The 14,697-nt window shown below is 43.4% G+C and overlaps 1 protein-coding gene across 1 annotated transcript in view; it reads left to right on the top strand.

Moving 5' to 3' along the window:
• The window catches only part of LOC147006369 (dynein axonemal heavy chain 8-like), a gene marked incomplete at its 5' end in the record, with an annotated part of 86,445 nt that extends 72,881 nt beyond the window's left edge, over nucleotides 1-13,564 (top strand). The window contains 7 exon segments of the mRNA XM_085869003.1: nucleotides 540-667; nucleotides 3,930-4,101; nucleotides 8,004-8,159; nucleotides 8,594-8,749; nucleotides 10,430-10,612; nucleotides 11,540-11,645; nucleotides 13,043-13,564. Coding sequence (XP_085725129.1) covers nucleotides 540-667; nucleotides 3,930-4,101; nucleotides 8,004-8,159; nucleotides 8,594-8,749; nucleotides 10,430-10,612; nucleotides 11,540-11,645; nucleotides 13,043-13,299 — 1,158 coding nt within the window.
• Nucleotides 13,565-14,697: the final 1,133 nt, after the last annotated feature.

Raw genomic sequence — 14,697 nt, 5'->3', positions numbered from 1 at the left:
AGCTCTGATTTTTCGAGAAATTGCTTGGAACAACAGAGGGTCCCCAGTGTGGGGCTGGCTTTGGAAAGCCAGCTTTGCTCTATGTTTGACCCAGGAGAGGTCTGAGCTGGTGATGAGGCCGAGTAGTTCAGGAGACCGACCCTCTTCGAGTGGCTGACGATGGTAATAGGTGAGTTCATTTGATGACCCTTTCGGATAAATCGGGTGAAACTATGAGATTCGCCTGCACTGAAGGATTTGTTCCATTCATCAGATGAGCATTTAATCATTTCCATATCAGCAGAGAGTGACGCAACTGCTTTCTCTCTGTCAGTTAGGGTACTTTATGGGGTAAGTTTCAATACTCAATGTGGAGTCATGTGATCAAAGGAAAATAAGTTTTTCCAGAGCATCAGAGGTCATCTATGTTTATGAGGAACAAGTCTGCTCACTGCACTAATTTGGAGGGCACTCAAGTATGATGTAATCCTTTATCAAATATGATATCGGTATTTTATTTGGACGATGACGGATGTGATGATGGTGGCCATTGCTTTCAGGACCTGCTGGATGTTGCCGAAAGTTGTCGGAAGAAGATGCGGACTGCATCGGTACTGATTGATGGCCTTGGCGGAGAGAAGGTGCGATGGACGCAGCAAAGCAAGATTTTCAAAGAACAGATAGAGAGGTAAGAAAAGCATGGAATCTCAAAATAAGATGTTTCTGCAAAATCAATAAAAGTACTTGCAGGTTAATTATGGCAAATATTCAAACTCGTTTCTATTCAAATCGACTCTGCAACTGATGAGGACGGAGTTGAAGTTGCGTTCAGGATTCAAAGTGCTCAACATTTTTCACAATAGACTATTTTATTGAGTCTACTGTAAGAAGCACTGTAAGAACTGAAAGAAGTCTACTGTACTTGGTCTTTGTGGTTGATACTTTAAAAATAACTCATTCACTTCATTGTCATGAACAAAACTTTCTCATTCATTGTCATGAACAAAGCTTTCTCATTGTGAGAAAAAAAAAATGTATAACCTCAGCATGGTCCGTGTGCTCGTGTAGGATAGATCATTTTGATGTGTGTAAGGGAATTTGTGTTTCGGATAAGTTGTCCTCTGCAGACTTCCGAGGACAACTTGAATGCAGCACATTCGCCTTTGGAAAGCTGTTCTTTGCTGTGTTGGTTAGTTTGGTTAAGGATGTCACGTGATCTGTCCTTCCTGTCCAAACCGATGAGGTGGAGTGACGAGACCCCCAAGAGGGTCAGTTTTACGAGGTCGCCACCAGCACGTCATTCATTATGTCGCTCCCTTCTCTCCCTCCTTCCGGCGGATGAGCAGGCTCAAGACCGTGACGTTACCATCGGTGTCGTCAACATCATCACCCGGGACCACAGCAATCCAGCTCTCCATTGGCAAGACGCCATCTCCGGCAAGACGCAGTGCCACTTTTGGCCAGAATGCTACAGTGGCCTCCTTTGGGCTGCTGTCAGAAGGACTATTCTTCAGTGTCCACACCAAGTCATGTTGAGAAGGGGGGACAGGAGGGTGGGGTGGGAGAAAATGAGAGGGTGGGAAGGAGAGAAGTGAATATCAGTGCCTCCTCAGTGTCATTCACTTTTTCCGAGAACGCTCCTTGGTTCCAGACTACTGTGGTTTTGCTGGGATCCCTGGTTGGTATCGACCTACTCTGCCCCTCTTTGTGTTGTTCCATTGAAGTGAATGAACTCCAAGAAAAGCCTCAGCTGGTTATGTATGTGTGTGTGTCTGCATGTTATAAGTGTGGCCCCACAGCGGATTTATGTATTCTTTCATTGTAAGTCTTTATTTATTATCGTTGCCACTCATCGTGTTTTTTTTCCCGCCAATTCTGTCTGTTTGTGTCTTGTACCTGTGTCCTGTTCATTTGATAAACCCATATGACGTAAGACTGTGCGAGCCTTATCTGCAATCCACCTCCCCCTTGTCGCTCATTTCAGAATAATTGGACATCACTGGTTGAATCATTTCATTAATTATGGTAAATGATGTGGGCCTTCCAATATTTATAACCCTTAAATTGGCATTAAGCCTGCCATTCGCGGCAATCCGAGGAGAAGGAACCTCCGAATCCAAACATATAGCTTGGAGATCAGGAGAAAAGAACAGAGAGTCCAGGAAGAGCTGGGTGTCGATATTCCGAAGACCACACGTGATGTTGACCACTGCGTTCAACATGGAATTGATTTGTCCCATTGAGATTGTTCCCGTGGTGGATACTTGATGATTAACGAAGTACCGGAATCATCTGTCATCGGAGATGCTTAATTTCCCCGAATCATTCATGAACCAAGAAGTGGAATGATCCGTGTCTGGGGTCTATCAGTGAGATATAACATTGAAACTGTTCAGCCTGGCAGAGGTAAGTTCTCCACCGAGTGCTGTTTAGTTTACTGATTTTATTTCAGAATGATGCACCAGAAAGCGACTAACAACTTGGAGGAGGGTGTCCACAATCGTTTTCAGCCATGGCAACCTCTTCAAACCTCAGACGACTACAGGCTTACACAAATACTACACAATTGCTCATCAGGAGTCCCTCTTTGCAAATGACTTTGCTCTGGTGGCTCATGCACAGTCTGATCTGGAGCACATAACGACCAACTTTTCTTATGCAGCACAACTGTTTGGGCTTGGCCTTATCCTGAAGACAACTGAAGTCTTCAACCAGCCAGCTCCATGCCAAGTCTGTTCACCACCAAGGATAGCTATTGAGGGAACTGAGCTGAACGCCATCCAACAGTTCATTTACCTGGGTCATGTCATCTCGTGTGATGCCACAATCAATATGGAAATTCACTGCTCTCTTAAGCCAGCAGTGCATTTTGGAGACTCTAAACATGTCTGGATTAACAACAACCGACGAATGCAAACCAAAGTTGAGGTTTACAGAGCTGTTGCCATTCCTACCCTGCTTCATGGCACTGAGTCATGGGTCACATATCGCCGGCATGTGTGCCTCCTTGAGCGCTTCCATCAATGATGCCTCTTCCGCATTCTCAAAACAAAATGGATGCAACATCACCAGCATTGAGGCCATTCTGCTGCAGACTCTGCTGAGATGGACAGGCCATGTGGTCCGGATGAATGATAACCGCCTGCCCAAGGCTGCGACGGATGAGGAGTTGAGCACCAGAAAACGTGACATAGGGGTTCCATAGAAACGTTTCAAGGATTCGATAAAGAAGTCCCTCTCAATCTGCAATTTCAATCATCAACAATGGGAAACAGGCTGCAGACCATGCTGCCTGGCGACTTCATATCAAAAGTGCAACAAGCCATTTTGAAAACCAGTGAATGGTCAGCATCAAGGAGAAGAGGAGGAGAAGAAAAGACCAACCTCCACCCATCAACAATCAAACATATCGATGCAGCCATCGCATGCAGTGGGGGCCTGTTTCTCAAGAATGGGTCTCGTCAGCTCCCTTCAGGACCGACATCGTCAAACACCTTCCAATTAATTATCTTCATCTGCAAAGAACTGCCAACAAGCCAGCCACAATCAGTACCTCCCTCCCAGTGTGGATGTGGATTCCAAGTGGGATTTGAACTCAGGATCCGAAGATCCCAAGCCCAGCACCCGAACCATTAAAGCCAACACCAGGCATGTTAAGCCATAAGTTATCCTTAAGCATGGATCACATGTTAAAACACAGCAATCCAGAGCCCCCAAAAGACTCTTCACTGCCATGCAAATCATCACTCTTGCCTGGCCATGCGTCATTCATCAAATTTTTCATGTTTAAATTAAATATATATCATCCTTTGTGGGTGTGTGATTAAGGTTTATCATTTACTCACATCGAGAAAGAAACAGCATTTGTAACTGGAGTCATTTGTTTGCATTCCAGAACCGGAAAATTTGACTTTGCAATGTGATTGTCGTGATGTGTGTGGTTTTTTTAGGCTTGTCGGTGATGTCCTGTTAGCCACAGGGTTCCTTTCTTATTGTGGGCCATTCAACCAGGCGTTCCGCAATCTGCTTCTCAAGGACATATGGGAGCAAGAGTTGAAAAAGAGAAGAATTCCATTTACTGATGATATCAGTCTAATCACGATGCTCACTGACCAACCAACGGTAACTCCATGAAATGGGGTCGTGGTTATCTATCAATGATTTGGCTCATTATATGAGTGTCTCAATTCAGTGGCCACTTTGGATATAAGTGGAGTAATATTTTTACTTGTGGCATATGGATTGCTTAATTATTACAGGATTGTATATCATCGGAGACAAATGATTCGAGAAAACGTTGTAAAAAATATTTTAGAATCAATGGAATCAATAGAACATTGATTGGATCAATGACCAGACACATTAAAATAACTATGTATGACGAGAGTGTCTCAATTCAGTAACCACTGTGGATGTAAGTCTCGTGTTGATTTTACATACATGGATTGCTTAATTATTACAGGATTGTGAATAATATGAAACAATACGAATATATATTGTAAAAAATGTCATTTTTACAATCAATGGAGAAAACAGAACATTGATTGAGGTGACTTGTCAGGTCAAGCTCAAGTCAGAATAGATCTCACTTGCTGCAGGTACCATGTACACCTGTACTCACCTGTTTCATCTTGGTAAGGAGGGTGTATGGATATGGACACTGAGCATGACGAAAAACAAAACCTGTTAAAGGGTGAAGGAGCTCCTTGTGAGCCAACGGCCATCCATATCTAGTGCCCAACTGTGTCTGCGGACGTCCTCCTGAAGTTAGATTACTTTTTTAGGAGGTTGCTGGCAGGATTTGCACTCTGACCACTGTAAAACCCTTCATTCCGCAAAACCCATGAATTGCAAAGAAAATGGAAAACTCACTCCGTGTAAGTACCTCCTGTGCTGATGCCCTTCGCAGAGCAGCTCACCGGACGGTGGTCTCCTTGGGTTAACTTGGGGCAGTCCCTTTGATTGGATGCCTGGAATATCCTATCCCAAAGAGAAGATGATCACCTGTCTGTGTTATCATCTGAGCTCAAGCATTTTGACCATGGGTATTGCAGCACTCTCTGAGGTTCGGAGACCGAATTTCGGCGAGATCATGGCAGGTGGTTACACCTACAATTCGTCTGGTCGCTCTGATGGTTACCATGCCCATGGAGTTTCTGCAGCTGTGTCCAATAAGCTCACTCCAATGATAATTGCAGTAACACCGGTCAACGAGAGTATGATGAAATTTATGATTCATCACTCCTTGGGTGTCATTTCCCTGGTCTCTGCATCTGCTCCCACTGAGGCGAGTGATTTCACTCTGAAACTCTTGAGTCTGTGGTTGATGAGTACCCCAGGCGAGATACTCTTCTAGTCTTGGGGGATGTCATGCACCTACAGGCTCATTGCTGGACTTGGTATTCCAATGCTGGTGGTGTGGTGAAGGTGATTGACCACGTGCTCGTTGATCGTCGCTGGAGGATGATCCAGAACTGCTGGGTTTACTGGAGCGCTCAGTTCCTCAATAATGACCACAGGCTTGTTGTCGCAACTCTGAAATTGCAGCTTAAATCCAAGAGAGTGGGACCATCCCAGCCGAGATGTTGGCAAGGTCAACGACATGAGGGTAGCTGAGGGGTTTGTGGACAGGTGGGGTGAGGACTTGGGGGGGGGTGGGGTGGGCGTCTGGGTGCTTTGGGGAATCCTGAAGAGTTGTAGAATGCCTTCAAGACCACCATCTGTGATGTTGCCGGGAGATGTCTTGGAACTCATCAAAGGGCGAAGAAGAATTTTGTCTCTCAAGGTACTCTGGATACCATTGACCAGAGTCGCAGGGCCAGGCTTAAGGGCAGAACTGAGCTGTTCGGGGAGCTGTGGCGTAAAACTGTATGTACGCTGAGGGTGGACAAGGGGGCGTACGTGCGGGGAATCTGTGAGGGGGTAGAGCATCACCTGTGGTCAAGTGATTCTCGTCCTGCTTACAGGGGAATTTGTGCATTGCCTTCCTCAAAGCCCATCCTTCGGTGTACTACAGGTAGAGGGAGGATGGTGGGGTCTTGACAGTGGAGTCCGAAGTGAAGACCCCCTGTGCCAGTTACTTTGAGCGGTTGTACCAGCTGTCGAGTTGGACGTCAAGGGTGTTGCAATCCCTGTTACTGACCCTCGAATCAACTGTGGTCCACCTTCGCTTGTGGAAACACGGGCTGCGCTGAACCGGTTGAAACGGGGCAAAGCTCCTGGGATCTGTGGCATCCATGCCGAACTTCTCAAGGCTGGTGGAATTGCTGCACTCGTGTCGTTGCATGCAGTTTTGTGCTCTGCCTGGAACACAGGCATCATCCCAACTGACTGGAAGAGGGGCCTTGTTGTCCCTCTCTGGAAAGGGAAGGGTGATCGCCAAGACTGCAACAACTACCGAGGGGTGACGCTGCTCTCAGTGCCGGGCAAGGTCTTTGCTCGGATAATTCTTGATAGGGTTCGCCACCATCTGCTTGAGCACCAGCGTCCAGAGCAGTCAGGCTTTACACCAAAGAGGTCAACAATTGACCATATCCTTGCACTTCGTGTCCTCACCGAACGCAGACGAGAGTTTCGTCAGGGGCTGCTTGCAGCTTATGTTGATCTCTGCAAAGTGCTTGATTCAGGAAAGCAGGATGTCATCTGCAGGATTCTTGATCTTCGTGAGGTGCCACCAAAACTGATCAATCTGATGTCTGAACTCTACTCTGGTACTGATAGTGCTGTGAGATGTGGTGGTACCATCTCCGACTTATTTCCAGTTGTTACTGGAGTTCGTCATGGTTCTGTGGTGGCCCCCACACTTTTCAGCACTTGTATGGACCGGATTCTAGGGAGGATGTCGGAGAGATCAAGCTGCGGTGCATCGTTTGCGAATGTCAACATCTCTGACCTGATTTCGCAGATGATGCCGTCATCTTTGTGTAGTTTGGATATCCTTTTGGGGGCCCTCGTGGTGCTGAACGTGGAGTCGGAGCCGCTGGGATTACGGGTTTCCTTTGTAAAAACTAAGATCCAAGCTTTCAATGATATCTTGCGTGCTGTTATCTTATCTGTACGTGTTTTTGGTGAGAATGTTGAGGTCACAAGGAGATTTACTTCCCTTGGTGGTGATATTCATGTCTTTGCTGGTTGTGAACCAGAGGTCATCAGATGTCCTGGTCGGGCCTGTGGATTCATGTATTCACTGGATCATGGGGTGTGCCGCTGTCGGTTCCTGTGCAGGAGATCGGAAATCCAAGTCTTCAGGTCTTTGGTGCTTCCAGTCATGCTCAACGGATGTGACACTTGGACTCTGACCAGGACGGAGATCTGAGATGGAGACTTTATTACTTTGGGACCAGGTCTCTTCAGAGAATCCTTGGCTATCGCTGGTCGGACTTTGTGTCCAACGAGCGGTTACTGAGAGAGACTCAAATGACATTTGTTACCTGCATGGTCCGTGATCATCAGCTGCGGCTCTATGGACATGTGGCTCGTTTTCCTGACGCTGATCCTGCTCACCAGATTCTCTCAGCGAGGGAGCCTCGTGAGTGGAGGAGGCCAACGGGCTGACCACGTGCCTCGTGGTTGCAACAGGTTGATCAGCATCTCAAGGAAATGGGGACGGGCCAGGCATCTGCCTGCGGATGGCCAGACAGAGGCCGCTGGAGTTCCAGGGGAAAGTGTACGCAGCGACTCGCTGCTCCGGCCCATGCTCCCATACCTGACCTGACCTGATTGAGGCATGTTAATTCCTGTGGGAAGAAGCAAGAAGCTGACGTTTCGGCTATAAACCTTTTGGAGGAGCAAATTACACATTATCCTTCACGAACAAGACTCGTTTGTCTGTTTTGTTTGTCCTCGCCGAAGGATTAGGAGAGGGCATTGCATTTGGCTCCATTTGTTTGCTGGTTTGTCCTCACAGAACTTTCATGTTTTTTCTCTGCAACTGCTTGTCGGATTGAGACGAAATTTTTGCCATTGGTGCAACTCCTCATGTGGAATGTTTTACTAATAAGTTTTCTCTAACCTTCCCAATGCAGATAAATGAATGGAATTTACAAGGACTTCCAAGTGATGACCTCTCCATACAAAATGGCATAATTGTGGTGAAGGCATCAAGATTTCCACTCCTTATTGATCCACAGACACAAGGAAAGAATTGGATCAAGAAAAAGGAGGAGGCAAACAATCTGCAAGTACGCAATTGTGACACATTTGTTAGTTACCAGACCAACATTATGTATTTACTTTTGGATATATATATACACATGTATATATGTCAGTGTGTGTGTGTGTGTGTGTGTGTGTGTGTGTGTGTGTGTGTGTGTGTGTCAGTGTGTGTCAGTGTGTGTGTGTGTGTGTGTGTGTGTGTGTGTGTGTGTGTGTGTGTGTGTGTGTGTGTGTGTGTGTGTGTGTGTGTGCGTGTGTGTGTGTGTGTGTGTGTGTGTGTGTGTGTGTGTGTGTGTCATTTTTACACCTTCAGTGTTCCCATTCCATTTCAGAACGTTGATAAAACGGACTTTGGAAAAACAATTTTCTCTTTGGAATTAATTATCCTTTTAAAAATCTCATTCATTCTTTAATGCTTTGCTTTTTTGTCTTTTCTGTTTTTTTGTCCTCTCATGAACAGGTGACAGCACTGAACCACAAGAACTTTCGCATCCACTTGGAGAACTGTTTGACTTTGGGGCGTCCCTTGCTTATCGAGGACATCAGAGAAGAGCTTGATCCAGCACTGGACAATGTCCTGGAAAAGAATTTTATCAAGTCGGGCTCCATCTATACGGTGGGCTGAAGTTTAATTTTGCAGTTTATGAATCAGCTTTAGATGTTTTGTTTTTTTTAATGCAATCTTTTAGTGTTATCCCTCCTTTCACGAACCTGCTGCCCTTTTTGTTTCGCTACTCCATGAGCCGAGACTCTTGCATCGAAAAAAAACCTGCTATTCTGCGCAGAACTGAAAAGCAGGAAAGAAGGAGGGGCGTGGGGGAAGGAAACTGAAACGATCAAGTTGGAATGGTTGAGTTACGAAAGGCGAATGGGGGTAATGGAGATCATGGTTGAGGATGGTGGATGGATGGCATGAGGTGGAGGTGCATTGCCTGCTTGAAGACCTGGAGGGAAGAGTGAGACAGAACAGCCCCTGGAATATGTTTCCATAGCTGGGAGAACCAAGGAATGAAAGCTTTGAGGGATGCACTGAGCTTGGATTTTGGAAATTTAAGCAGGAGGGGGTAACTGGAAGAACACATGCATCCTGGAGTTGCTGGGAGGGTCAGAGGACTGACAGAGCAGAGGGAGCAATATTGGAGCACAGACAGGAGAAAACAGAGACCATAAACCTTCCCTGTCACGTGAGAATAACACACCTTGTGCTTTGGCCGAATCCTGGGAGATTACAATAATTTTGAGAGCTTTAGATTCTGCAGAATCCAGAAAAGATGGATATGATGCTCAGGTGCAAGTCCACACGGAGAGACTAGTATTCCATTGACCTGTGGACAAAGGCCTTGTAGACTATGAATGGCTTTGATTTTCCAAGGAAAGACTTGGAGTGATGGAGGACGCCCCGTCTGCAGCTGAATTTTACGTGAACCCAACTCACTTCATGTCCTTGGTAGTCTCACCTCAAGTACCCAGGTCCTAACTGATGGGGGAGTGCTTTTTTAAAATGGCATCCCAAAACCAATGGCTTGTCACTCATTGTGTGATTGAATGAAATGGAATATGTATTCCGCCATTGGTGGAGCCAGTTTGTGCTCCGTCTGCGATATGTCCCCTCCAAATATTTCCCCCACATTTCGATATTTCCCCCCGTTAAAAAGAGCCTCCATAACTGTTAAAAAGCGCCATTGCAAACGACCATTGAAAGGAGCTTTAAATGACCGCTCGGGCAAACGCTCCAGATTTCTCACTGACCCATCTCAAGGTAAGGGACGATTCAAATATTTATTACGGAAATAACTACACTCAAGGACCGACATGTTGTGAGTGCACATATATCATTGCAGTTTCTCAAAACCTCACCAACATATATTCTTCTATATATATGTATATATAACAAAAACTACAGATGTTTCATAGTTACGATGAATGAGTGATTCATGTTATGAAGTGTACAGAAGCTAGCAAAAAGCAAGAGCTGGACTTTCCACACGAGATGATGGTTCATTGCTATGATGGTTTGAAAGACTATTTACAGCCATTATTATTTTTTTACCTTTTAAAAAACATGTCTGTGCATGATTCTTATAAAACAGTTTTTCTCGTAATGTTTTCGTGAAAGAAATATTGAATCAGATACAAAATTAAATAATAATTATGCCCAAATGCTGTCCTTAAATGGGGGAAAAGAATGGCTGCTGTATTAATACACTTTTAACTTTGTAAATGATTACATAAGAATGGTTGTCCCAATCACATCTTCATTGACATTCCATATAATGTTGTATTTCACACAATGCAGGTAAAAGTTGGGGACAAAGAGGTGGATGTCATGACAGGTTTCAGACTGTACATTACGACAAAGCTGCCAAATCCAGAGTACACACCAGAGATCAGTGCAAAGACTTCCATTATCGATTTCACGGTCACAATGCAGGGTTTGGAAGACCAGCTCCTGGGTAGAGTCATCCTAAATGAGAAGAAGGTGATTTCTGGAACCCTTAAGACAATATTGAGGTTGTGTGTCTGTAAAAAGGTAAAAACTGAACTGAAATTTAATAATGAACTGTAAATTATTGGGTCTGATTGTTATCAATTCTGCATTTACATCTTTCTCAGAAATACCCACCATTCAGCAGTAAATGCAACTTCATTGATGAACTTTGAAGGAGTCAAGTCTTCCATTTGTTAGACTCTTGTTGATTGCACATTATTTAAATGTTTTATGATCAATCAGGTAACCACAAAGGCAAGAAATACCTGCCTCCAGAAAAAAATTATTTCATGCATTGGTTACTTTATTTTGAGGACTGTATTGCTGATGTAACACCCATTTTAAGGTTCTGGCAGGTAATCTCTAAGTTGAGCATGGTGCTCGCAATCTCTACATCCTTGCTTTTTATGAAAGACACAATAGGATATTTAACTCTCACAATCACATGCTGGCAGACAGTTGCCCTAGCTTTACTTCCCATCTCATAGAAGGCACACTCATTGATGCAGTGCCCTGCCTGCCTGCCTGTGAAACTTCAGGGTGATTGATAGTTTATTGTTAGATTGGGAGTAAAACATGGACTCGACCTCTCATAGTTTGCACGCTACTCCCTGAGCTGTATCCTGTAAGCCCAGATGTAGTAGTGTGAAGTTCAATGAAGTGCATTTTCAGATTCATGGTGAATTTTTTAATTCCAGGATTTTCGTGAAAATTGTTATGATCACCTCTAATAATTCTGAGTTGTTGTAATTTAACATGAGCTCACAAAAAAAGACACTTGATACGATTTAGATTCTGAACATCCCAATGAAAATAACACAAAAGCTCATAAACACTTAAAAGTGAGAGATTTTTTTTTGACATGTGGATTTTATATCTCTCCATGTTTTGAACTCCCCACATTTGTTCATCCTCTAGGAACTGGAGGCAGAGCGGGTTATGTTGATTGAAGATGTGATATCCAACAAAAGGAAGATTAACCAGCTGGAAGATAATCTCCTTTTTAAGCTCAGCAGCACCAAAGGTAAACTTTATATTGATTTGCTTCGTTTGTACTACTTTCTTGGTTCCGCCATTTGATTTGTCTCCTTTAAATAGTGTTCAGGTATGTTTACTTTGTCTTCATATAGCAAAGACACGTATTAACAATGGTGTACTTTTACATGAATTCCCAGGACTGTAACCGACGATGCCCAAAATCCGATGGAATGTGGGATTTCAACCTCGGGTCTCTGTATTCTGAACCACAAGTTCAAATGAGACACACGAACAGACAAGTTTACTGTAGAACTTGCGATTGGCAGAAATTTTTTTAGGAGTTAACTTGTTTTGTAAATTCTACCTTGGGTGTGTGTGTGTGTGTGTGTGTGTGTGTGTGTGTGTGTGTGTGTGTGTGTGTGTGTGTGTGTGTGTGTGTGTGTGTGTGTGTGTGTGTGTGTGTGTGTGTGTGTGCACGTGATGTGTATTGCAGACCCTCCACGAACCTTAGACCTGGAGAAAGAAGGGTGAGAGGGTGGCACGATGCCAGTAGTGAAAACTCGAAAGGCTCCCTCCAACTTACAATGTTTATTCAAAACTAACCTGTCATCTCGAACACTGTAGTTCAGCAAGTAAACAAATATGAGACCACGATGTCAATCCATGATGGTCCAGGTGTCAATGACACCTGGACCAGCAAAAGTTGGCACGATTTTGATGCCTTTAAGCCAGATGCAGATGTCGCTTTCCACACTATTTGCTAAACACAGGCAAAATTATCACAAAGTTTTGCGTGTTTGGAACATGCAGGTAAATAAATGAACAGACAATCATGTGAGGATGTGCAATATCATGTCCTCCACATAACGTCTGTGCAAGCTCCTTCGTTAAGTAACCTTCAAGAAATGTAACAAAAGATCCATTTCTCTTATCAAATTCATCCTCCTGAGCATGCTTTGTGAAAGTTACACTCATCTTTTCAAGTATTCATCTTGAGAGTCTGCTTCAAGCATTTTATTCCAAGTTTATCAGATGCCTGGTATTGGCTTAATGGTTGGGGTAGTGAGCTTGGGATCCTTGGATCGTGAGTTCTAAATCCCACTTGGCTGTTGAATTAATACCAGGTAGGGTTCACTCTGCCTGTTATCCTTCTGAGGTTGGCAAAATGAGTGCCAGCTTGCTGGTTTCCTGTGTTGGAGTGGTTACCCATCCGGGATTGTGCCCAATATCCAAGGAGACTGTGAAGACAGCACCAATGCTCCGCACAGAGTATGGTCCCGATGGATAGATGGATATGATGGTTTTTTTTTAATTTGCACATTTTAAAAATTCAAGACAATTGAAATTTGAGAAGTTTGATTCAGTTACGGAACTTTATATTTGAGGCATGATGCCAGTTAATCCAGAGGCTGAGTTTCTTATTTTGTTTTTTTTTTTCTGCAGGTTCTCTTGTGGATGATGACTCTTTGATTGGGGTTTTGAAGACTACAAAGGCAACAGCAAGTGAAGTAACTGAGAAGCTGAACGTGGCTGCTAAAACAGAGATCAAGATAAACGAGGCCCGCGAGGAGTTTCGACCAGCCGCTACGCGTGGTAGCACCCTCTATTTCCTCATTACGGAGATGAATATGGTCAACGTGATGTACCAGACGTCTTTAGCGCAGTTCCTCAATATTTTCGATTCGTCAATGGAGAAGTAAGCAATTGCTATTACCATTAACTTTTTATTTTGATTCTTATACAACTGTGAGAGTGCGATGCTTGTTAACCTCCGCCATCGAAGTTCGATGGAGGTTACTGTTTTCACCCCTTTCTGTTTGTTTGTTTGTTTGTTTGTTTGTGAACAGTATTACGGAAAAACTCCTCGACGGATTTCGACGAAACTTGGTGGGGGAGTTAGGTATGGTCCAAGGATCATGCCATTAAATTTTGGACTTGGACCCCCCCCCCCCAAAAAAACATTTTTGGACCCCCCCCCCCAAAAATGTTCGAGAAAAAATTATTTTTTTTTGCATTTCTACATGTTTTAAGTGATTTCCACCCCCCCCAAAAAAATTACCCCCCCAAAAAATAGAGAATTTTTTTTGCATTTCTACATGTTTTAAGTGATTTCCAACCCCCCAAAAAATTGTTACCCCCCAAAATTGTTATTAGAGAAAAATTTTTTTTTTTTGCATTTCTACATGTTTTAAGTGATTTCCAACCCCCCAAAAAAGGAATTTTTTTGCATTTCTACATGTTTAAGTGATTTCCAACCCCGCCAAAAAAATTGTTACCCCCCCCAAAAAAAATTGTTAGAAAATTTTTTTGCAACTTTTCAACAAAATTTCGATTTTTTTGCATTTCTACATCTTTTAATTGATTTCCAACCCCCTCCCCCCAAAAAAAAAATTGTTAGAGAAAAGTTTTTTTGCAACTTTTTTTTCAACAAAATTTCTTAATTTTTTTTGCATTGATACATGTTTTAAGTGATTTCCAACTCCCCCTCCCCCCCCCCAAAAAAATGTTCGAGAAAAAAATTTTTGAAAATTTTTTTTTCAACAAAATTTCGAATTTTTTTTTGCATTTTTACATGTTTTAAGTGATTTCCAACCCCCGCACCCCAAAAAATAAAATGGAGAAAAGAACTATAACTGTCAGCACTGTTGACATCATATTTAATGAATAAGATATAAGGTTCACTTGAGTGACCCAGCAGTATTGGCGGCGGAGGTTATGCACTCTACCGAGTGCTCCCCCTCCAGTTATAGTTGTAGTTATCAGTAGGGTAAGAATACTGATTCTGGCTCACTTTTCCCCATGTAAATGAATGGGGGATTTTCAGCGATTCATATTTTTTTTTCCCTAAAAATAAACCCCCCTTTTTATCCCAAGGTATATTTATTTGTCTCCCCTTTTAACTTGGAGGTTGAACCTCATTGAATTGAACACCTGGGGGTTGAACAGCTCACTCATTGAACCTATAAAGATTTGTTCATTCTCAAATTCCTTCAATAGTTTAATTTTCTTTGCACAATAATCCCCATCTAAAATATTGACAAACAAAACATTTGAATCTTTATATTTTTTAAGATACCCCATTTGTGCCATTACGAAAT

The sequence above is a fragment of the Eptatretus burgeri genome, unplaced genomic scaffold, assembly GCF_056783735.1.
Source record: "Eptatretus burgeri isolate ZD-2024b unplaced genomic scaffold, Ebu_testis_v1 Ebu_testis_scaffold_3195, whole genome shotgun sequence".
NCBI classification, from domain to species: domain Eukaryota; kingdom Metazoa; phylum Chordata; class Myxini; order Myxiniformes; family Myxinidae; genus Eptatretus; species Eptatretus burgeri.
This window is presented reverse-complemented; position numbering and strand designations above follow the sequence as displayed.